Source organism: Diadema setosum, chromosome 3, assembly GCF_964275005.1.
Source record: "Diadema setosum chromosome 3, eeDiaSeto1, whole genome shotgun sequence".
Lineage (NCBI taxonomy): Eukaryota > Metazoa > Echinodermata > Echinoidea > Diadematoida > Diadematidae > Diadema > Diadema setosum.
The window spans coordinates 15,120,861-15,142,854 of NC_092687.1; the positions used below are offsets into that span (position 1 = coordinate 15,120,861).

Consider the following 21,994-nt stretch of genomic DNA (forward strand, 5'->3'; position numbering starts at 1 on the left):
CTACCGAACGAGACACTGTAACTAAGTAAACAGTGCCATGACGTGTGCTATAGTCCTACATAATAACGACACCAAGTATGAAATACCTCACGCGTGGCTTTTAGGGGACACGAAGAGCGACATTGTTACCAATTATCTTGTTTTTCTCCCCCCCCCCCAAAAAAAAAAAAGACATGAAAGAGGACAAGAGCCATGTATGGTTTAATTCAGATCTTTCATAAGGCCATCGTGCTTTTTCTAATGGACTCTTCCAATGTCTAGCTAGAAGATGGACAGGATGTAAGTGTTCCCCCTTTTCATTCTCGCTTCACTAGTTAAGTAGCCTTATTAGATATCCTACCCGCCTGCTAAGACGTTTTAGAGTGCAATTCGAAATTTTCTCTGTAACTATAATGTATGACATTCAAAAGACGAAAATATGTTTTATATCTCAGGCTGCGATTCAACTCAGTTTGTGGTTTGTGCTTGTAAAATTATTTTCCTCAAAACTGCATATTTTTTTTTTTTTATGAAATAGAATAGCTGTTTTCATGGATGCATCTTCTTTCTCCGAATTCATAATGCTATACCTTCTTTCACGATTACGTTATTTTCTGTAAATATAACGAATCAACACCGTCGCAGATAATGTACTAGAAGCATAATTGAACTTGAGATCCCCCAGTGGTACCTCATTTTTTTCTGATTTTGTTTTTCATTTTGTCTACTTTGTTTGCGTAGCTACGATGAGCCGTAACGACACTCGGCTTTGTTAAGAATTCCATACTTACTGCAATACAATGTAGAGGATTTTGCGCTTCGTTAGTGTTTGTTTTTAACACAATTTACCCATGTTCGTCTGCTTTGAAATATAGTGTGTTTGCCCGCAAATGGTGAAATCAGTACAGCATTGTGATATGAAGCGGAGGAACTTAAGTCAGTTTCATTTACGGCACTAACAGGTACAACAATATTTGTCATGTTGCAATGTTTTGAGTTCTTCAGCATAACAGCTATTTTCTGCTGAATGGATAAACAACAATTGATATGGCTCTGATGGGACTATGTTGTGAAAACCGTCATAGTATGAAGTTTGTCCTGGCGCTCTTTTGGCAAACGTGTTTCCGGCTTGGTGTTGTGAAATGCCTCGGTCTCTTCCTCGCTGACATCAATGTCGCACTCGACCTGACTGCCAGGGATAACGGGATCATGTTCGGTGTCTACTCGGCTGCAGCGTATTGCCCAGGTAGGCATCATCTTTAACATTTCCATAGAGAGTGTACATCATGCCGATTGGCATAATGGTTTTATATTGTTGCTGAGCGTTTAATGGTCTGACAATAATTGAAAACATCTTTTGAATGGGTAATTGAACATTTTCGGGAATTTTTGATGCATCGCCAGCATTCTGTTCTCCTTTCGTCTGTTCATATGAATTTTGTCAATAATAGAGAGTTAACTTCAGTGTGAAAATTGACTGCATGCCTTGAACCGAATTATGAAATAATCTTCATCTCAAGGCTCAAGATTTTATTCATGCAGATGTAAATGCCAAATATTACTCAAATTTAAAAGGCAACTTCATGTTCTGAAAAGGTGGAGAATGCAAGACTGATATGTCAGTGGTCATCGCAAGAATGAGGTGAGGTGTATATGTCACTAACAAAAGACATGCCGAGGGAACATGCAAGTTATGCTGAGTCGAGGGGAAGGTAAATTCCAATGTCTTTTGTTAAACATTATTCAGTACCTTAGCAATGACTGACAGATGAGGTCATCTCAAGAATACTGGTTCGGGGAAGGATTTTTTTTTTTTTTTTGTGGGCGTTCCCAAGTAATCTGAAGAAAAATAGAAGAAAAAATCGCTAAAAATATATGGACTGTTTCTAGATATTCGTTTCACCGCGAAAGTGATGTTGCAGGTATCATAATTCAATACAAATCAACATGCATTTGGATTTCAGGGCCCGTCTAATAACGAGATCATCTAGATGCGACATTCTTAACTCTCGTGGTGTGTATTTCTGAAGCAGAACAAAAGTACAAGGTGTAACAAAAACATTTCCTACTTTTAAAGTTTAATAGTTCGAAAACTACAACAGATGATACTGTTGTTGATTTATTTATTTATTTATTTATTTATTTATATATTTACTTATTCATTTATTTATTCAGTTTTCTTTTAGCAGGGTAGCCTTTTCAGATCACTCCGAACTGCTCTGCCAAGGGGCCCTGCATCACGTACAAAATACAATTTGCAAAAAAAAGAGGAAAATAGAAAATAATGGTACAATATAGAAAATAATGGTATAAGATATGAGCAATAGGGGAATATCTTCAAGGTGATTTGAACATGAAAGCAGGAATCACTGTCATTGCATCTCTGATTAATGTTCTTAATTTCAGTTCTACATTTTTGTCAAATTTAACCCCCCCCCCCCCGGCCCCCGTGCAAAATTGAACTTTATAAAGGAACCAGTGGTGTGTACGTGAGCGTGTGCTTCCAATTATTCTAAACAATTGACATGAATACCACGAATACCACCGTTCCAGAGCTCAACTCTGCCGGCTGGGCTTCTGGTCTCTTGCTCCAAGGCACATAAATGCTTTATAATAATTCATAATTGATTGCCCTGGGTATTATTAGCATGATTTATGCTATGAAAGGTGAAATACATGCTCATAAAAAAAGTAGGGACATGTTTTCACGTGTTTGCATACATTACGTTTTAGGATGGATAAAGACTAGCTCTAATAGAGTAATTTTTCATGAATATTATGGTAGAGCATTAAAACCCTGGACATATTGTTCGGGACCATTGCCTAGGTGCTAACCACGCACTCTCATACACATGAATCGACCTCTGTGCTGAGGTAAAGTTTCATACAGTGGGTTGAAATTAGAGCAAAATCTGAACCGTTTTTGTTATAGTTATGGCATTGCGTGCTGGCGAACGCTCTAGCTTAAAATCTTGTATCGCGGTGATCATGATATCCTTAAATGCCTTAGTTAGATCTAATCGTTACAGACAAAACAAAAGCAGTTTAGATCAAGACAATACTGGCTATTGTATGTTATTTGAATAGAAGAAGAACAAATAGTATGATTTTTCGTGTTTTAAACCACCGCGTATTCAAAGATAGGGTTGAGAGATAAATACCGTGCTCTTAACAAGACGAGCACATGCTTAATGGTGGCGCAATAACTATGTCTGTACAGATTAAGGGTCGTTTAGCTACTCTGGAAAAGACGTGTTAAACACAAACGGAGACAACAATATCATACTCATGATCGAGAGAGTTTAAATGATTAAGGCATTCTGTAGTTCCTACAAATGCGATAATGGCTCTTTTGCTCCGTTTATTGAGCTTATATTTATCATTTCCGCATGTTTCTGCGGCATGTATGTGTTGTTTGTTTGTGTGTGTGTTTGTTTGTTTGTTTCATCTAAATGCAGAAATGATTTGGGCGGTGTACAGTACCGTAACTTTGTATGATTTTGTTCAGTAACTATCAATCTTTTCTTTCTCTTTACACAATCGCATACTGTAACCCGGGAAAAGACTTTGTGTGCGTGTGTGTGTGTGTGTGTGTGTGTGTTTGATTGAGTGTGGGCACTTACCAATTTTGGAAAACGAGGACACACACACGAATTTAAACCGAAGACACACAGAGAACTGAGGACGTCCTTGGTTTGCAAACCATTCCAAACGGTCTGCTTTTGCATTTAGGGGTACCTACAACTGTAGGTTTGTCGGTCCTCGAATAACATTATTGTGATAAGTCCTCGGTTGAATGGTAATACAGTATACGAATGAGTCCTCGGTTGACGAGTGTCCTTCTTACACACAGGTCCTCGTTTATGTGGTAAAATGCTTCTTGGTAAAACAGGTTCTGTTTGTGTGTGTGTGTGCGTGTGTGTGTGTGTGTGTGTGTGTGTGTGTAATTTAAATCCCATTTAAGTTCTTCAAATTCGACTCAAATCCCTGAATCAAAAGTGGTTCCATTCGTTCGTCCGTAGTAGACTTGAAAGTGTTTCTATAAATTCTCCAACATCCAGCTCCCTTCATCGCTTACCTGTACGACAAGCTAGACATAGGCAGACGAGCTCTTGTGCTTACCGGTGCCGTGTTCATTTCTGCCGGTGTTATCCTCGCCTCCCTGTCGATGAATAATGCCTTCCTGGTTACTATGATGGCCCTTTCAGGTAAATGATCGTTTCTTCCAGTGGATATTACTTTTTAAAAACTCAAACAGCAGCGCCACTATCTAATTTCAGAAATAATGTATCGGCTAGACTTACGCCTGTGGCGGTACACAGCGTTGAGCTCTGTATAAATGAACATGCACACACACACACACACACACACACACACACACACAAACACAAAAACAACAGCAACTAGGACTGGTAACTCTATCTGAAAACATGTGCACTTTCTCAGAGTTTGTTACGTGCTCGGGATAGAAATAAAAAAGTATGAAGTTGACTTCAGGTACATCCTCTGCCCATGACTTCAACAGCTGCTATCTTTAATAAAAGGAACCTAAAAACATCTTTTCACCGTTCAAGCATACTTCATTTTCAAACTCTGACCCAATGGACCGAATTCACAAAAGTAGTACAAATGAAACCGCAGTTTAAAACCATGGACAAAAAACCATGGAGCGCCAAGCGTCGCGTGGAATATTTTGTTACGAAATCAGTCATTTCGTCGATGAAATAACTATCTTGTAACGAAAAGACAACTTTTGTCGGTAAATGAACATTTCGTCCACGAAATGATAATTTCGTTAACAAAACGGTCATTTTATCGACGAAATGACCAATTATTTCGTGACGAAATATTCCTTGCGACACTTGGCACTCCATGTTTTTTTTTTTTTTGTCCATTTTTAAACCATGGTTTCATTTGTACCACCTTCGTGAATTCAGGCCAATGTGTACATATTTCTGCTATAATTACTATTTTCCTCGTTCATGTTGTCATTGCAGGATTAGGGAACAGTATCCTGTCCATTTGTGTTGTCATCGGACTCAGTGAAGCAGAAACGATGCATTTTAACGCATTCTATGGTATTGGCAAATCTGGCTATGCCTTTGGAATGATAATAGTGCCACTGCTTGGTGACATCCTGCTGAAACTATACGGATGGAGAAGTGCCCTGCGTATAATTGGCGCACTTCTCGCAAATGTTTTTCCAATCGTCTTGCTACTTGATCTTCGTCGAATACCCAGTGAGGCTGAGGATGACTTTGAAAGTACAAGTCAACCACGGGACCAAAGGGTTGATGATGAAATCTCGAACGATTGCAACCTCCATGGGTCTCAATGTCACGAAGATCCGTCTCTGAAGATGCCTCTATTGTCAGCCCACAGCAGCCGTAGGCATACCAATGATAAAGATGGAAATAACGACTCCTGTTGGTGTAACATTGTTCTCGGTTGGAGGAACAGTGTGTATTACCGAGATCCCTGTGTTAACATTGTGCTCCTGTGCGACATTTTCCTAACGATGGTAGACGGATCTTGGTTCTCCTTCGTCATTCCAAGAGCCATTGCTTCGGGGATATCATCTTCAGCTGCAGTGTACATCGCCTTCTCAACTGCAGTTGCCACTTTCCTTTCACGAGGCCTAAGCGGGGTTCTTACACGGATAATTAGCCCCATCCACATGTTTCTCGTCGGGACTATTTTGAATATCTTATCTCTTACAACTGACTTAGTGATATGTGGTTATTTGGTAATGCTCATTTCCGCATTTGTAACTTCCTTTTTCATGGGATTAAGGGCAAATTTGATCGTTTTCATAGGCAAAGAACGTGCTTCAACTTCGGATTTTCCTCTTCTAATGGCCCTGATAAGCACCGCTACTGGCATTGGTATGTTTCTTGGATCGTTGCTCGTAGGTAAGCTGTTTAAAATCGTTTGTTTTTAAGCCTGGTGGAAGCACGTATTATTCCAGAGCCTTTTTTTTTTTTGGGGGGGGGGGATTTTTTGGTGTATTTGTGTGTGTGTGTGTGTGTGTGTGTGTGTGCGTGTATTTTTCTAGCTAGCAATTGATGATACTAACAGAAAAGGTCAATGTCATCTGGTTTATCATACCTGGCACGTTGTTGCTCTCTTTCAGACAAACTTTCAAATACAATTAATGATAATGAAAGTAACAATCCGTGTTTTTTATGTACAACGAATGTCGAACTTGTTATGCAATGCATTATCAGCCAATCAGCTCACTGGACGGCATCAACGAACTTTCTGAAACACATGAATCATTTATTTTATGAATCATTAACTCTTCATGTGCCACGTTCTCACATCCGACTCAGTCGATGGCGTGCCATCTTCGCATATTCTGCTCAACAAACAAAGCCGCTAAAACCGATCGATAAAGCGCTAATCACTGCTAATCCCGCGGCACGATGAAAGCGTTTCTTGTGCTTTTGTTCCTCTCATATACAGCCTGCATTCTATGTGGTGATTGACTATCAAGTGGTGTTCCCAACTAGATTTGTTCGTACATTCTAAGTTTCTGTCACGGTTTTATGTGCAAAAGTCATGCCTTTACAGTATTCTAGCAATCGGTCATTCAAAAGAAAAATTGAAAATAGATTCGTCATACAATCTATATCAAAACAAAGCTTGGCTTTTCTCTTTAACTTTGCTTACTATTATGCACATCTTATCAGAAATTTGTAGAAGTTATATAAATTGGAAAAACAGAATTCTTTCTCAAAGCATGACTACCTTCGTGTCTCAGAATAACGTGGCAGACATGGGTTTCCACCATGGCACATAAAGAGTTAAATAATGATCATAGTTTATTGTTCAGATACGGGCCACTCCTCGTTTTGTCGACGCAGCGCAGTTTATAATGATGTTGATTTAAGTTAACAATTGAGAGATAAAAGAGAAATAAACAGAATATAAAGGCAAATGCTTATTCCAGGGACATAGTCCTAGAAATACTCATTAAAGTTGGAAAATTGTTTGTCCGATATCTTAATCAGCATTTTCTCATAAAGAGTGTACCAGGATTATAATGGCATAAAAAACGCAAACAATCGCCATTTGTAGTTTCTTTTGTGTTCATTCTTTCAACTGGAATGAGTTCCGTATTTCCCAGTATTACTTGCAGTATGATTCCCTAATGACTAATAGTTTTATTTCAAAAAAAAAAAAATAAAAATCATAGGCCATGACATCATTTGTTTTTCCAAACCATTCGTTTACAGGTACGATCATCAAAACGTTTGGATCCTACCACGATTCATTCTGGCTACTCGTTGCCTTAGAAATCATCGTTTTCGTCACTATGGTCCCACTACGGTTCATTCAAAGTCCCCTGCTTGCCCAATGACAGCCGCGGCCTCGCTCACACTGACGTTAAAGGGGCCCTGAAATCGAAATGCATGTTGATTTGTGTTGATTTATGATAACCTCAACATCACTTTTGCGGTAGAAGGAATATCTAGAAACATTCCATATTATTTTTAACGATTTTTTTTCTTCTATTTTATTCAGATTACTTAGGAACGCCCACAAAAAATCTTTCCAAACCAATATTATTGAGATGACATCATCTGTCAATCATTGCTAAAGTACCGAAATGTTTAACAAAACACATTGGAATGCTCCTTCCTCTCGACTCAGCAGGATATTTTTAGTTGCGTCTTGACTAGTAACTTCACTTTCGTAGACCGATTCTACGACATTATGTTTTTTTTTTCCAATCATTGTAGAGAAAATTACTGCTCAAGAATTTAAAGTAAATTTGTTGGCGAGATGCCTGAAAGTAAAACATAATTCAATATAACTTATGTTTATGAATCACCTTCCCCATCGAAATATGAACCAAATGGACAAAACTCACAAAGACAAGAAAAAAATAATTCCCATACTTGAATTGTAAGTTTAAATGAAATTTCCAATTGTTGCATAATCTTTTGAAAGAGTAACTCTTACTCTCTTGTATAAGTTCTTCTATGACATTGATATGCAGACTTCATAACACGGAAACGGCACAACTTCCATGCATTGACCGCTCTTAATGTGTTCAGTTATCCGTGCGAAATCGTTCATGAAAGGTGATACTGGGAGGAGTAATTTTGGAAATCAATGCACGTTAGTGTGATATCTTGCGTTTTTTGTAGGTTTAGGAAATATAGTTTTCGAATGATACCACTTTGCCAGTTTGAAATGTTGTGGACATATAAACTGAAGAACAAGTAGAAAAATTAAGACGTCTTTTGGCTATTTCTGTTATTGTTGTTGTTGTTCTTGTTCTTGTTGTTTCAGTGACACTGTAAGATGGCATTGCAAGATTCGTTTCGTGTTCAGTGCTATTTCGGGTCTTTTTGTAATCTCACCAAACATTCTTAACTCGTACTCTCGGAGCACGTCAAAGATGAATGTATAGATAAAGGGCATGATTTGGTTTACGTATTCACCGCCAATATATTCTGTGAGGTTGTTGTCAGCCTCACGAATCTATTGTAAATATGTGATATTGTTATTTATTCCCTGTAAGTATTTGTAAGTGTGTCATTATCTGTTATGTGTCCAGAATAGGACAGTGGACCTGGTGTATATGTCAACATGTCCTCTGTTTGTACTTATCAATAAAGACATGATAAAAAACAAAAACAATGCAGAATATAATATCATGATATACTACTGTCCGTACAACTAAAAAAAAAAAAAAAAAAAAAAAAAAATTGTACTACACACAGTGCGTACTGTCAAAATTTGACTTGATTGGTATTCTCGGAATACTTCAAATATAAATGTATGGACAAAGGGCAGGATTTTGCTTACGTGTTCTCCAAGATAATTTATGCAGAAAAGATTTTGTGTGCCACTGCCCGACTGAAAAAAAAAGTTCCACAATGAAAAGAGCCTAGTGTCCAAATTTGGCTGAAAAGGGAGCGCCCCCTCCCCCCCCCCAAAAAAAAAAAAAAAAAATGATAAAACAAACAAAGAAGCAAACAAACTGAGATATTATTTTTCTTTTTCTCCCGCTGGCCAATATCTGTTATCATACATGCGATGCATAATTACGACACATGTTTTATTGATCTTTCTGTATTGGAAAGCAGCCCTGAGTGGCACTAATTCTAAAATCATCCTTTGTCCTATTTCATGAAACTGCACTTTCTTTCTCTCTCTCTCGCTCTCTCTCTCTCTCTCTTTTCATTTAATTTTTGAATAAGATTGAATGGCGCAATTGCAACTATGTAGACCTTTCGAAACTCATGCTTTTTTACTTTCCTGGGTTTGACCTGCACCATCATAATAAGTTGTGTCATTAATTTCCCGCATAAGCATATAAAGTCGTATATTATGTCAGAAAAGTAAAAACATGCGTTTGAACATGTGTTGGTATTATGGTACGTTCACTTCAAAATACATAGCTTTACAGATTTATTTTGGAATGATATCACCATTTCAAATACACAAAGTGGAACAAAATAAAAATAATCATATACATGTCATTTAAACTGCGCTTCGATTTTTTTCAAGATTGGAGTCGACCATGAAATTCGGAATTGAGGAGTTAGAATAGCGCCTTCTCTCTGTATTTGCTTACTCCATTTAACATTTCTCCATTGCACACTCACTTCTAACCAATGGACGATGAATATGTACGTATCATATACTCAAACAAACAAAAAAGCTGCATACATGGGATGCTATTGCATCTCACTTTCGGCCCATGAGCTAACACAGCGCATAGCTTTAAATCATAACAAACATCATCATCTTGTTTGCTTGTTTGTTTGTTTTTTCTTTAAATAAAAAAATAGGAGATCTGGTTCAGCAAATTGCTGGCCTTTTGTTTGTTTGATTGTCTGTTTGTTTGTGTTTCTGAAACACTCATTTTTCACCCATATTTTAGCAATAGATACCTGCTTTGTTTTCTGAGCATTCCTATATTTTTATTTTTCTTTCATTATTTTTTTTCCTGAGATGAATGAGGTCAAGGAGGTCATTTTTCTTTTAAAATTCTCGTTTAAAACAGAAAATCAAATGGTCAAAATACTACACGAAAATTATTGATGTCAAAATAATATATACAAGAAAAAAACGAACAGTATAGTATACAGGTTCGCCTCACTTCGCTTTTGAGCTCTGCCGAACTCGGCCCAGTTTATCGCATTTAAAAGTTGACAACGTGCTCTTTATGACTTGCTAAGAGGACATATAGTTTTAAGAGGAATTACAAGGTTATTTGATGAAAATCAGTTTTGAAATGGCTGATATATCCAAAATAAAGTAAAAGAAAGTGGTCCTAGCAAAATGTGATGGCCCATCTACTTTTATTTTGACATCTTTCTTGTACTTTATTTTGGACATCTCAATCATGTCAAAACCGATTTCATGAAATAAATACTTAATTCTTCTTAGAGTTGTAAGTACTTCGTATTAACTGATTTCGATTATTTTGCAAAAAGTTAAAACCTAAGCACTCATCTAAACCAGAACTCTACTATCCCTTAGAATTGTGGCATTTACAAAAAAAAAAGCGGTGTTAGATATACGTTACAAAGTCATTTTATTTCTGCTTTGTTTTGTGTGCGTGTGTGTGTGTGTGTGTATTTTGTTTAACAATAACATAGAAGGACTTTAAGGGTCGAAGTGTGGTACCCACTTTTTTCTTTCAACTTCACACAGCAAACGCAACTACATGAACGGTCTACCTTTGTTCATTATTTTGCATCTTATCTAAAACGGACTTAGTATTATGGTTAAAGTCAAGAACGCTTCCTTCGTTGCAGGTTTATGTTCTGAAAATGGCAATAGAATTTTATGTCTAACGTTTTGTAGCAGGTTTTTGAATCACATGTTTGAGTGATCGGGGTTTGATTTTGATCGGTTTATAGTGTCAATAAGCATAAATACTTTGCCAGATACGTTACCATTGTTTACTTTTTCTTGAGAACTAATTTATCACAGACAGGAACAAAGGAAAATTGAATTTATGTATATCATTTGCATGATGGGTGTTAGGTTTAGAATGTTATACCAACGGAACGTCTGATGCGTCAGATACGTTACCACACACCGTTCTTCTTTCGATCCGAAATGCATTTAACTGGCAGATATTCTACCTGGCATTTGCTATTTATAAGAAGTAAAATACTGGTTCATAATGTTCCATCATAATCAATGAGATTATTGATATAATTCAAATGCAGGTAAACGTTAAAGTAGGCTAACAAAGTTCCATACATAATCAATGAGATTGTTGATATAATTCAAATGCAGGTAAAAAGTTAGATAAGGCTCACATATTTAAGCCGAAATATATACATGTTCTTAATTTTTATTTAATCTTCACTTCATAAATTTCGATCAATTTTGTTACAGATTAGATGAAGGCTGGCTTCATAATGTTTCGATGGTGTTTTTAGATGTGCTTGTCGTTTTACATTTAATAAGCATTGAAAGCAAGAAATAAGCAGACAATCAGCAGTTTCTAAGATGCTACCTCTGGTAACGTATCTGATATTTGGTATTAACATGCAAAAAATGACTCTACGTTTTGAAATGTTACTAGAAAAAAAAATATGGGCTCTCAAAAATCACCCGCTGATTGTTTTGTATTCCTAAGGGATTGAGGTTTCTGAACTGATAAAAACAGAATGAAATCTCTGGTGTTGATTATTGTCATTTTGTACAACATTAATTGGCATGCACATTTTTTTTTTTTTCGGAGAATGGCCCGTATGCAATGTAGATACTCGAGAAGAGGGGCTTTAAAGTAAGTTTTATCTGTGGCACGAAACGGAAGAGGTTTATATCTGTTTCCATTTTGTTAAATTCTCTGTAATAATATATACCAAAATTTTGCGCTCCTATCTCCTGAAAGAAGAACAAACGAAAGAATAGTGAATACGTGGGATGAGTTCATCGCGCGCAAGCATCAGCAGCCTGAAGTACGTTTTGGGGATCTTTTGGCAAACTCGTTGCATGCTCGGTGTCGTAAAATGCCTCGGCCTTCTCCTTGCTGACATCAATGTTGCATTGGAACTGACAGCCCGGGACATTGTTGTTGTTGTTGTTGTTTTTTTTTTTTTTTCTTTTTTTTTCTTTTTTTTTTGGGGGGGGGGGGTCGTTTTTTTAATGTGCTGCACGTTGGACCGTACAAGTTTTGAGATTAAAAAACAATACATGAACACATATCAATGTAGAAAATTTAAACAGTCATAATCAGACTATTATAGAAGCCTTTATCTTGGTGCGCATGCACTTTCTCCTTTCTTAAAAAAAAATGTCTACTCCGTTTTTCTCGTTTTGATATCGCTTGCAAGAAGTAGGAACTTGATCGCTTTAAAATGAAATTCAAGCGATCAAGTTTCTACTTCATCATAAATCCCAATTTATTCCAAGCTCAATGAAAAAGACACACATACACGGCCCCAAACTAAATGAATTCAGGATTGAATGCAGTTATTTGGAAATTGGTTGCCTATTCACGAATTTGAATGACCGGCGAGATTCTGTCGCCAGTTTGAGATGAATTTGAATGCTCAATGCTAAAATGAGTGCTCCTCTCTTAAATTTGAATTCTCCGATATTGAATTTGAACGCTCCGATGGTGAATTTAAAAGCTCCAATAGTGAATTCAAATTACCGGATTTTGAACCTGATCGCTGATGCAGTGTTGTGGGCGTGGAATGCGTGAAACTGAATGCTCGGAATAGGAAATTGCATGACAAAAGTATGAACTTTCTTAATTTCTATGTCTTGAATTCTAATTCCTTCTTACAACTTAAAACATTTTAAGTCTTTAAGACTTATTTTAACTCATTTCAGGACTTTAATTGGAACAGCATTTTTTCCATGTGTGTTATCGAACTGTGCGAAGAGGAAACGGATCATTTCAACACGTTCTACGAGATCAGCAAATATGGCTATGCCTATGGTATAGTGTCGTTGCCACTGCTTGGCGATGTCCTGCTGAGACTCTCCGGGTGGAGGTCCGCTCTGTGCATAATTGGTGCACTTCTCAGACACATCGTACCAAGCGCCCTTTTATTTGATGCTAATCCAAAGACCATGATGAGGACAAAAATGTAAGCTCGAGAAACTGCAACATCCTTCGATCTCAATGTCGCCAAGACATCTGAAGATGACGATAAGAAATGACCATTTCCTATTGGTCTTGCATCGGCCACCTTTGGAGGAACATTGTCTTTTATCTAGACACCTGTCAGATCATTGTGCTCCTGTTTGGGATTTTGGTAACAATCACAGACGATCATGGTACGTCTTCGTCATCCCCCATGCTATTGCCTCGTTAATAAATCTTCAGTGCATAAATCGCCTTCTCAGCTGTTTGCAGTGAATGCCTCTTTCTTTTCCTGCGACCTAAGCGGAGATGCTACATGGACAATGACCCCAGTCAACGTGTTTCTTACAGGGACTGTTGTGAACACTATATCTCTGACTGATTGACAAATTGCCCTACATCGACGTAAATAAGCACTGAATTGATCAGTGTTTCAGTAGTAGCCATGATAAAAAAAAAAAAAATCATGGGCGTACATACTCGAGCAGGATTCGAACCTACGATCTCCTGATCACCGGACAGGCGTCATCTCCACTAGACCACCGAGCTTTCGCCCGACAGCAAGTGTTGGTTCTAATCCTTATAGCATGCAGCGGGTACTGCTTTGTTATTCAAATTCATGAAATTCTTCCGTCGAGATGTTTCCATTGCAACTGATTGACAAATTGCCCTACATCGACGTAAATAAGCACTGAATTGATCAGTGTTTTAGTAGTAGCCATGATAAAAAATCATGGGCGTACATACTCGAGCAGGATTCGAACCTACGACCTCCTGATCACCGGACAGGCGTCATCTCCACTAGACCACCGAGCTTTCGCCCGACAGCAAGTGTTGGTTCTAATCCTTATAGCATGCAGCGGGTACTGCTCTGTTATTCAAATTCATGAAATTCTTCCGTCGAGATGTTTTCATTGCAACTGATTGACAAATTGCCCTACATCGACGTAAATAAGCACTGAATTGATCAGTGTTTCAGTAGTAGCCATGATAAAAAAATAAAAAAAAAAAATCATGGGCGTACATACTCGAGCAGGATTCGAACCTACGATCTCCTGATCACCGGACAGGCGTCATCTCCACTAGACCACCGAGCTTTCGCCCGACAGCAATTGTTGGTTCTAATCCTTATAGCATGCAGCGAGTACTGCTTTGTTATTCAAATTCATGAAATTCTTCCGTCGAGATGTCTTCATTGCAACTGATTTTTTATCATGGCTACTACTAAAACACTGATCAATTCAGTGCATATTTACGTCGATGTAGGGCAATTTGTCAATCAGTTGCAATGAAAACATCACTACGGAAGAATTTCATGAATATCTCTGACTGCTGACTTAACCCTTTTTTATTTGATGATGTTGATTTCGCCATTTTCAACTTCCTCTTTTATTGGATCGGGGGCAACCCTGATTGTACTCATAAGCAAACAAAACATTTGGATTAGAGATTTTCCACTTCTTCTAGCCCTTGTGGAATATGACAGCTGTAACTGGCATGTTTCTTGGATCTCTCTTCGTAGGTAAATTTCTTCGTCTCCTCTTCTACCTTAAAAGAGACAGCAAATTTGAAAAAAAAAAAATAGCTGTTTCTCTCGATGTATCAAAGGATTCCTTATTGAATGATAAGATACTTAAAATGATCCAAAACGTCATATTGCCTAGGAATCGCCTATGATTTTCCCCATTTGCTAACAATACAGCTTCTGTTAATTATCACCTTTGTCTTTCCAAGTTCCATCATGCCGGTGTCTAACAGCGTTGCTGGCCGAGGCCAACATTCACGCTAATGCAATGGTTGTCCACATAGCGTACACGAACACTCTTTGACATGGCTACATTAAAAGCCTGGACAGATAGCAAGATTCAGATTGCTCTAGTTTGGAAAAGGAATAGCGTCTGTGTCAAATCTAATCAACCTTCTTATCTTGTGTGTAAAACTAAGCAGTTCATGTTGGTTGATGCAAACGACAGGTGTTGAGTTATCAGGTGTCGTTGAGTTATTATTATTACTATTATCATTATTTTCTTTGGCATTTCAGACATCAAACATGTACATGGGTAAACACAAAACACAATTTATTGATTCAGCATAACAAAAATAAGATAAATCACAACACAGGGACAAATCCCAAACGAGAGAGAGAGAGAGAGAGAGATAGAGGGAGAGAGAGAGAGAGAAATAACCTTGATTGTGACATACATGTAGATAACAGGGTTGCCAAGCTGGGGCAAAAATAAATTAACTTTAATCATCATGACCCGCAGGTCTTCTACCCCACACCCCATGAGCTATGCCAAAATACGTACATAAAACAGCACTTACGTTGAGTTAGGAGGGTTTGGGAGGGGTTGTTTCCCCTTCCATGGTGAGAACTTTTTGCATTTTTATGTTGTAAATGGTGCAATTTGTGGCATGTTTTTCCGTCTTTTATCGACTTGAAACGGCCCCACTTGTTTAAGGTAGCAGGATATTTTGATGTGGATCATTATTGAACAATTTGCCTATAAAGTGGTAGCATGTAAATAAACTTGTTGTATTAATTTATTGTTACAATTTATTTCATGAACATCGTCTGTTAAGCAATCAAACAGAGAAGGCATTCTCACGAGGGTGTATATACAAAAGGGATATTTCTCCTCCCACACAAAGGTGACTTAACATTTTTAGACCTGAAATTCAGCGATCTGGTGCAAACTTATGGTGCAATATTTGGATTTTTTTCTAGCTCCCCACCACCCCCCCCCCCCAAAAAAAAATATTTATGGAAATATTTTTTTTTCAGAAAAGTGTTAATAGCAAAATCACAGCATTTAGCTCTTATTCCGCGTGCAGCCCCCCCCCCCCCCCCTGTATTTAGGACTCCGTTTACAGTGCGAGGCTCGGCCGCTGCCGAGCCGCGGCCGAGCCCAGCCCCGCTTCAGTGTAAACACGCAAAAGGCCAAATGCGAGGCCAAAATTGGCCTCGCATTTGGCCTCGCTCTGGAGGTTGTCTCGGCCTTGGTGTAAACGCAAACTGGGCCAAATGCGCGGCCAATTGCGCGGCCAATTCTAGTCTGGCTTCCAAACCCTCTGCCTGTATCTTTCGCTATTCAGGATATTAACCCCCTCAACGTCGAAAACTAGTATAGTTTAAGGTGGTTTTGTCCTGCAAAGGATTTTTTCCTTCGGCAAAGGCCTTTGCCCGAACGGCGACTTCGTCGCCACGGAATTCATTTGGCAAAGGGTCTGAAAACCAGACAATACCAAATTGCGTTTGTTTACAAGCAGAGCGCCACTACGACAAAATATTGAAAGGTTTGAATCAAAAGCGCGGCCGAGCCCAGCAGTGTAAACGGACAAAATTGCGAGGCTCGGCCGCGCAATTGAGGCCGGACTCGGCCGCGGCTCGGCCGGTGGTCTCGGCCGCGGCCGAGCCGCGGCCGAGCCCTGCCTCTTCTTGGTGTAAACGCAAACTGGGCCAAATGCGCGGCCAATTGCGCGGCCAATTCTAGTCTGGCTTCCAAACCCTCTGCCTGTATCTTTCGCTATTCAGGATATTAACCCCCTCAACGTCGAAAACTAGTATAGTTTAAGGTGGTTTTGTCCTGCAAAGGATTTTTTCCTTCGGCAAAGGCCTTTGCCCGAACGGCGACTTCGTCGCCACGGAATTCATTTGGCAAAGGGTCTGAAAACCAGACAATACCCGATTGCGTTTGTTTACAAGCAGAGCGCCACTACGACAAAATATTGAAAGGTTTGAATCAAAAGCGCGGCCGAGCCCAGCAGTGTAAACGGACAAAATTGCGAGGCTCGGCCGCGTAATTGAGGCCGGACTCGGCCGCGGCCGAGCCGCGGCCGAGCCCGGCCCCGCACTGTAAACGGGGTCATAGTTATACGACTCACGAGTGATATAGCCCATGAGTTCGACACTACGTAGAAAAGGCTCACAAGACCGACACTAAGCAAAGAAAGCCCACGAGAACGACACTAGGCGATAAAGGCTTACGAGACCAGCAATACGCAAAAGAGGTTCACGAAACCGACACTAGGCAAAGAAAGCCCACAAGACCGACACTTCGCATAAACGCTCAAGAGACCGACGCGTCGGTCGGGACGGGATGAACAGCGCCATCTACATTAGATTATTAATTACAAGTATGTACCCTGTACAGGGCTCACACCTGTAAATAAAATGGAATGTCCCAGACCCCTTCACAAATTCGTATCAAAGATACCAAAATAAATGAAGAAAAAAATTAATTAAAAATCATTAATGCAGTTTGGCATAAAACTGAATAGCTGCAAATATTGACATGAATTCCTCTACAAACTGCTTTTTGGTTTGAAGATGAAAGCTTTTCTCATGGAATTTGAAGGGACTATATTTCATTGGGTGCGTGTAGGGAAAATAGGTGATATTTTGAGTGAAAAGAACTCGTAGTCTGGCTTTGCGGACCCTTGGAGAGAGTTTGAGCCGAAGAACCTGCCTTTGAAATTTGATGGATGACAGGGTATAGCTCACTTAAATATCCAGGTCAGTGAAGATGAAATACCTCATTTGTCCCAGCTATTTTACAGAATTTTTTGAAATTTGAATTTTAACACACGTCTCTATGGAGAATTATTTACCCGTGTGAGCCCTGCAGGGTGTTCAATGAAGGAAAAAAAGTACATCCTGGCGGTTGCAATTTCGTCACGCTACCGAACGAGAAATTGTAAATAAGTAAACAGCGCCATGGCATGTGCTATAGTCCTACATATTAACGACACCAAGTATGTATTACCTCACGCGTGCCTTTTAGGGGACAGTTCTGTAGCGCTACGAAGAGCGACATTGTTACCAATTATCTTGTTTATCCCCCCCCCCCCCAAAAAAAAAAAAAAAAAAAAAAAAAAAAAAAAAAAAAAAAACCTCTTCCAATTTCTAGCTACAAGATGGACAGGATGTAAGTTTTTCCCCCTTTTCTTTCTCTCTTCACTAGTTAAGTGGCCTTATTAGATATCCTACCAGCCTGCTAAGACGTTTTAGAGTGCAATTCGAAATTTTCTCTGTAACTATAGTGTATGACATTCAAAAGACGAAAATATGTTTTATATCTCAGGCTGCGATTCAACTCAGTTTGTGGTTTGTGTTTGTAAAATTATTTTCCTCAAAACTGCACATCTTTTTATGAAATAGAATAGGTGTTTTCATGGATGGATCTTCTTTCGCCGAATTCTTAATGCTATACCTTCTTAGACGATTACGTTATTCTCTGCGAATTTATACTAATTCAACACCGTCGCAGATAGGCCTAACGCGTAAGAAGTATCTCTGAACTTGACTGCCGTACTTTGGCAACAGGAAGGAAGTCACATTTTTATGGATACTGACTTTTTTTTTTATTGATTTGGCATATTTGAGGCATGCTCTATTTACCTGAAAAATCCAAAAGTTATAATTTTGGCCCGTTTCTGAAATATTCGGATGGCAAAAGGAAGCAAGTGCACAAAATTGCATGAAAAAAAAAATGGCAAAAGGAAGCAAGTAACAGGAAACTAAATTGACCAAACACAATCCCACACTCATACTGCTCAGGCCCTCCTAATGCTTCAGCAGCCAATCAACGTGAACAGCAATTACATGCACATTCATAGTGATCAGTGCACTGATAGTTACACAGAGATCAGTGGTGGTTCAGTGGCACAATGCATGCATGATGTGTATTATAGAAGACGGCTAGTTGTCGCAATATTGGGGCGTTTTGATTTTTTTTTTTTTTTGCTATTTCCCCAATTTTGCGGGTGCTGAACACGAATCCAGCTGTTGCCATTTTTCTAAATGACGTCTCAGCTGTTGCCATGGCAACGAACTATTTTCTTTAAAAGAATATAGGACCGTGCACCTCAAAACGAACATAAAGTCGCACACACTGATTTTGCGTGAAGTCTGAAAATAAGTGAAATGGGTCAACCTAGCCGAACTTGACTTTTTCATATTTTCTGAAAGAGCAGGTCTTCTTTTACATTATGCTAAAATTTGATATAATAAAACGGGCAGGAAAGTGTGTGTGTTTTTTTAGCAGTTTATCTCGAACATTTTTCGTGGAGTAGTGTGATTAGGTGTGTCTTTAGAATCCTTTTTTCATTTCTGAAAAACCTTGTCCACACTCTTCACTCTCAACTCTAATAACTTTTGAAAGGATAGTGCTACTGCTTTAAAATTTGACATTAATTATAGACAGAATGTGTTAATGATTCATGCTTAATTTCAGTTTAATCTGATAATCCCTTCATTGTTGTTACTCTGGTGGTTTACTTCCTGTTTTTTTTTTTTTTTTTTTTTTTGTCCCATTCATCGCACAGCAAGCATGGTTTGGTAAAGATTAAGCGCTTGAATAGACACTGTACTTCAGAGCCTCTTTTCTCATCAGTTCACACTTTTCCTGAGTTTGTGCTTTCTTTCCAATATTTAGATAGGTTAGGAGAGTCCATTTGATTTGAGTTATACATCATTTTAGAAATTAAAGTCTGCTCTTTCAGAATATGGTCTTAACTAAAAATTCATGTCTGGCGACTTTTTGTTTGTTTTGAGGTGCAGGGTCACATATAATTATATATAATATATATCTATGAAGAGTTTCATCGCAAAATGGGCTAAGCGCCATTTTTAAACATTTGAAAGTAGGTTCATCATCAGGTAGAGCAACATGAAACCTTTCTAGCGATACTTCACTTGTAACATAACAAGGAATATTCTTGAAGTTGTGATTAGACATATCACGTATTTTCTTATTATTATCTTGTTTTTCAGCAGCTTTAATCGCAAATATCTAAACTTCACAAAAAAATGGAGTTATCTAGCTTTGGGATAAAACTATAGGTCCTGCATCACAAAACTACAAAAAGTCTCCAGACATAGATTTTCAGTTAAGGGCAGATTCTGAAAGAGCAGACTCTAAGCTTTAGAGTGATGTATAACTCGATTCAAATGGACTCTCTTAACCTATTTCATGGAAAGAAAGCACACGAACAAGGCTCTAAAGTTCAGAGTCTACTCAAGCGCTGGTAGTTAATCTTTACCATGCTGTGCTATCTGTGGTATGAGTGGGACAAAAAAAAAAAAAGGATATGATCACCGGAGCAACAACAATGAAGGGATTATCAAATTACGCTGAAATTGATCATGGTGTATTTACACATTTTGTGTGTTATTAATGTCAACTTTCAAAGCGGAGTCATAATGCTTTCACGAGTTCTTAGAGTTGAAAGTGAAGAGTGAGCAGAAGATATGAAAAGCGATCTCTTTATGGCATTCCTGAGCACGCTACTCTACCAAAAAAAAAAAAAAAATTGTAGAAAAACTGTTAAAAAAACACTTTCCTATTCTTTCTTTGATCCCAAACTTCAGGATAATGTAGAGAGAGAATAGTTCTTTCAGATAATATGAAAACTAAGATCTCAAGATTGAATTGGTTGACCCGTTTTAGCTTTTTGAGTCCTCACAAAAAAAAAAAAAATCAAGGGGTGCAACTTTTTGTTCGTTTTGTGATGCACGGTCACATATTTTTATGGATAATATGTAATCAATACAACCGGAAGTTATTTGCATGTCACTTTTGATTCTCACCTGCGTTTTATGAAACATGAACATAATTATGAATACATCACTATTTGTCGTGGTTACCATGCTCTTGAAAAAAATAACTTCACTAAGAAACAGAATTCCCGTGCTGATGATACAGATTTGGGAGAAGACGTATTGTTAATGGCCGGCGGTACGTTTTCAAAATTGGGAATGGGGGGGGGGGGGGCACTTCTGGGTTTCATGAGCTAACAAGCAAGCAAGAAGAAAAAAATCTTCATCACATCTTTCTCATTCCTCTCATACCGCTTTCTGGTTTCTTCAGCTCACAAGCAAACAAATAAAAATAACACACACACAAAAAAACCTTCTCCAGTACATCTTTCTCATTCCTCTCATACTGGGTTTCGGGTTCAAAAAGTGGGGGCCCAAAGTGGTGACACCTTATGTATTCCTATATACGGGTGCAAAAACCTGGGGGCGTGGGGGGGGGGGGGACGGTTCCAAATATTGTTGCACACAAATATCATTAATGGAAGACAACAACATTATATTCATGATCCGGAGAGGTTAAATCATTAAGCCATGATGCATTTCCTACAATAATGAAAATCGTTCTTTTGTACATTTCATTGAGTTTATACTTATCAGTTCTGAATGTTTCTACGACATGTCTTTGTTTCTTTGTCTGTTTGTTACATCTCAATCGCATGAATGATTTAGGCGGTGTACAGTACCGCAATTTGTAAGATTTTGTTTAATAACTATCAATCTTTTCTTACTCTTTACACAATCGCATGCGGCAACCCAGGTCAAGACTTTGTGTGTGTGTGTGTGTGTGTGTGTGTGTGTGAGTGTGTGTGTGTCAAGATATAATTTTAATTCTATTCAAGTTCATTCAATGCCATTGACATCCTTGAATCGGAAGTGGTTCCATTCGTTTGTCCGTCAAATATCAGATTTGAAAGTGTTTCTATAAATTCTCAAACACCCAGCTCCCTTCATCGCTTACCTGTACAAGCTAGACATTGGCAGACGAGCTCTTGTGCTAGCCGGTGCTGTGTTCATTTCTGCGTGTGTTATCCTCGCCTCGCTGTCGATGAATAATGCCTTCCTGGTCACTATGATGGCTCTATCAGGAACATGATCATTTCTGAATATTACTATTTAAAACCCAAACAGTAGCGCCACTATTCAATTTCAGTAACAATATGTCGGCAAGTCGATACACAGTCTTGAGCTCTGTATAATCATACATGCACAACAAACTACGATCGGTCACTTTACCTTAAAAGGTATACCGTTGTTATAAATGCTAGATGTTACAAAATCATTCCCACTTTTCATCCGTAATGATTCAAAAAACTATACATCAGATAACACTGACATTG

At 38.4% G+C, this 21,994-nt stretch overlaps 1 protein-coding gene across 1 annotated transcript; it reads left to right on the top strand.

The window, feature by feature from the left end:
* The first annotated feature begins 1,026 nt into the window (after nucleotides 1-1,026).
* LOC140246639 (monocarboxylate transporter 5-like) lies at nucleotides 1,027-21,750 on the top strand. Its single transcript, XM_072325980.1, has 4 exons — nucleotides 1,027-1,225; nucleotides 4,041-4,187; nucleotides 4,977-5,366; nucleotides 21,599-21,750. Exons 1-4 carry the CDS (start codon nucleotides 1,027-1,029, stop codon nucleotides 21,748-21,750), a joined length of 888 nt encoding a protein of 295 aa, XP_072182081.1.
* Nucleotides 21,751-21,994: the final 244 nt, after the last annotated feature.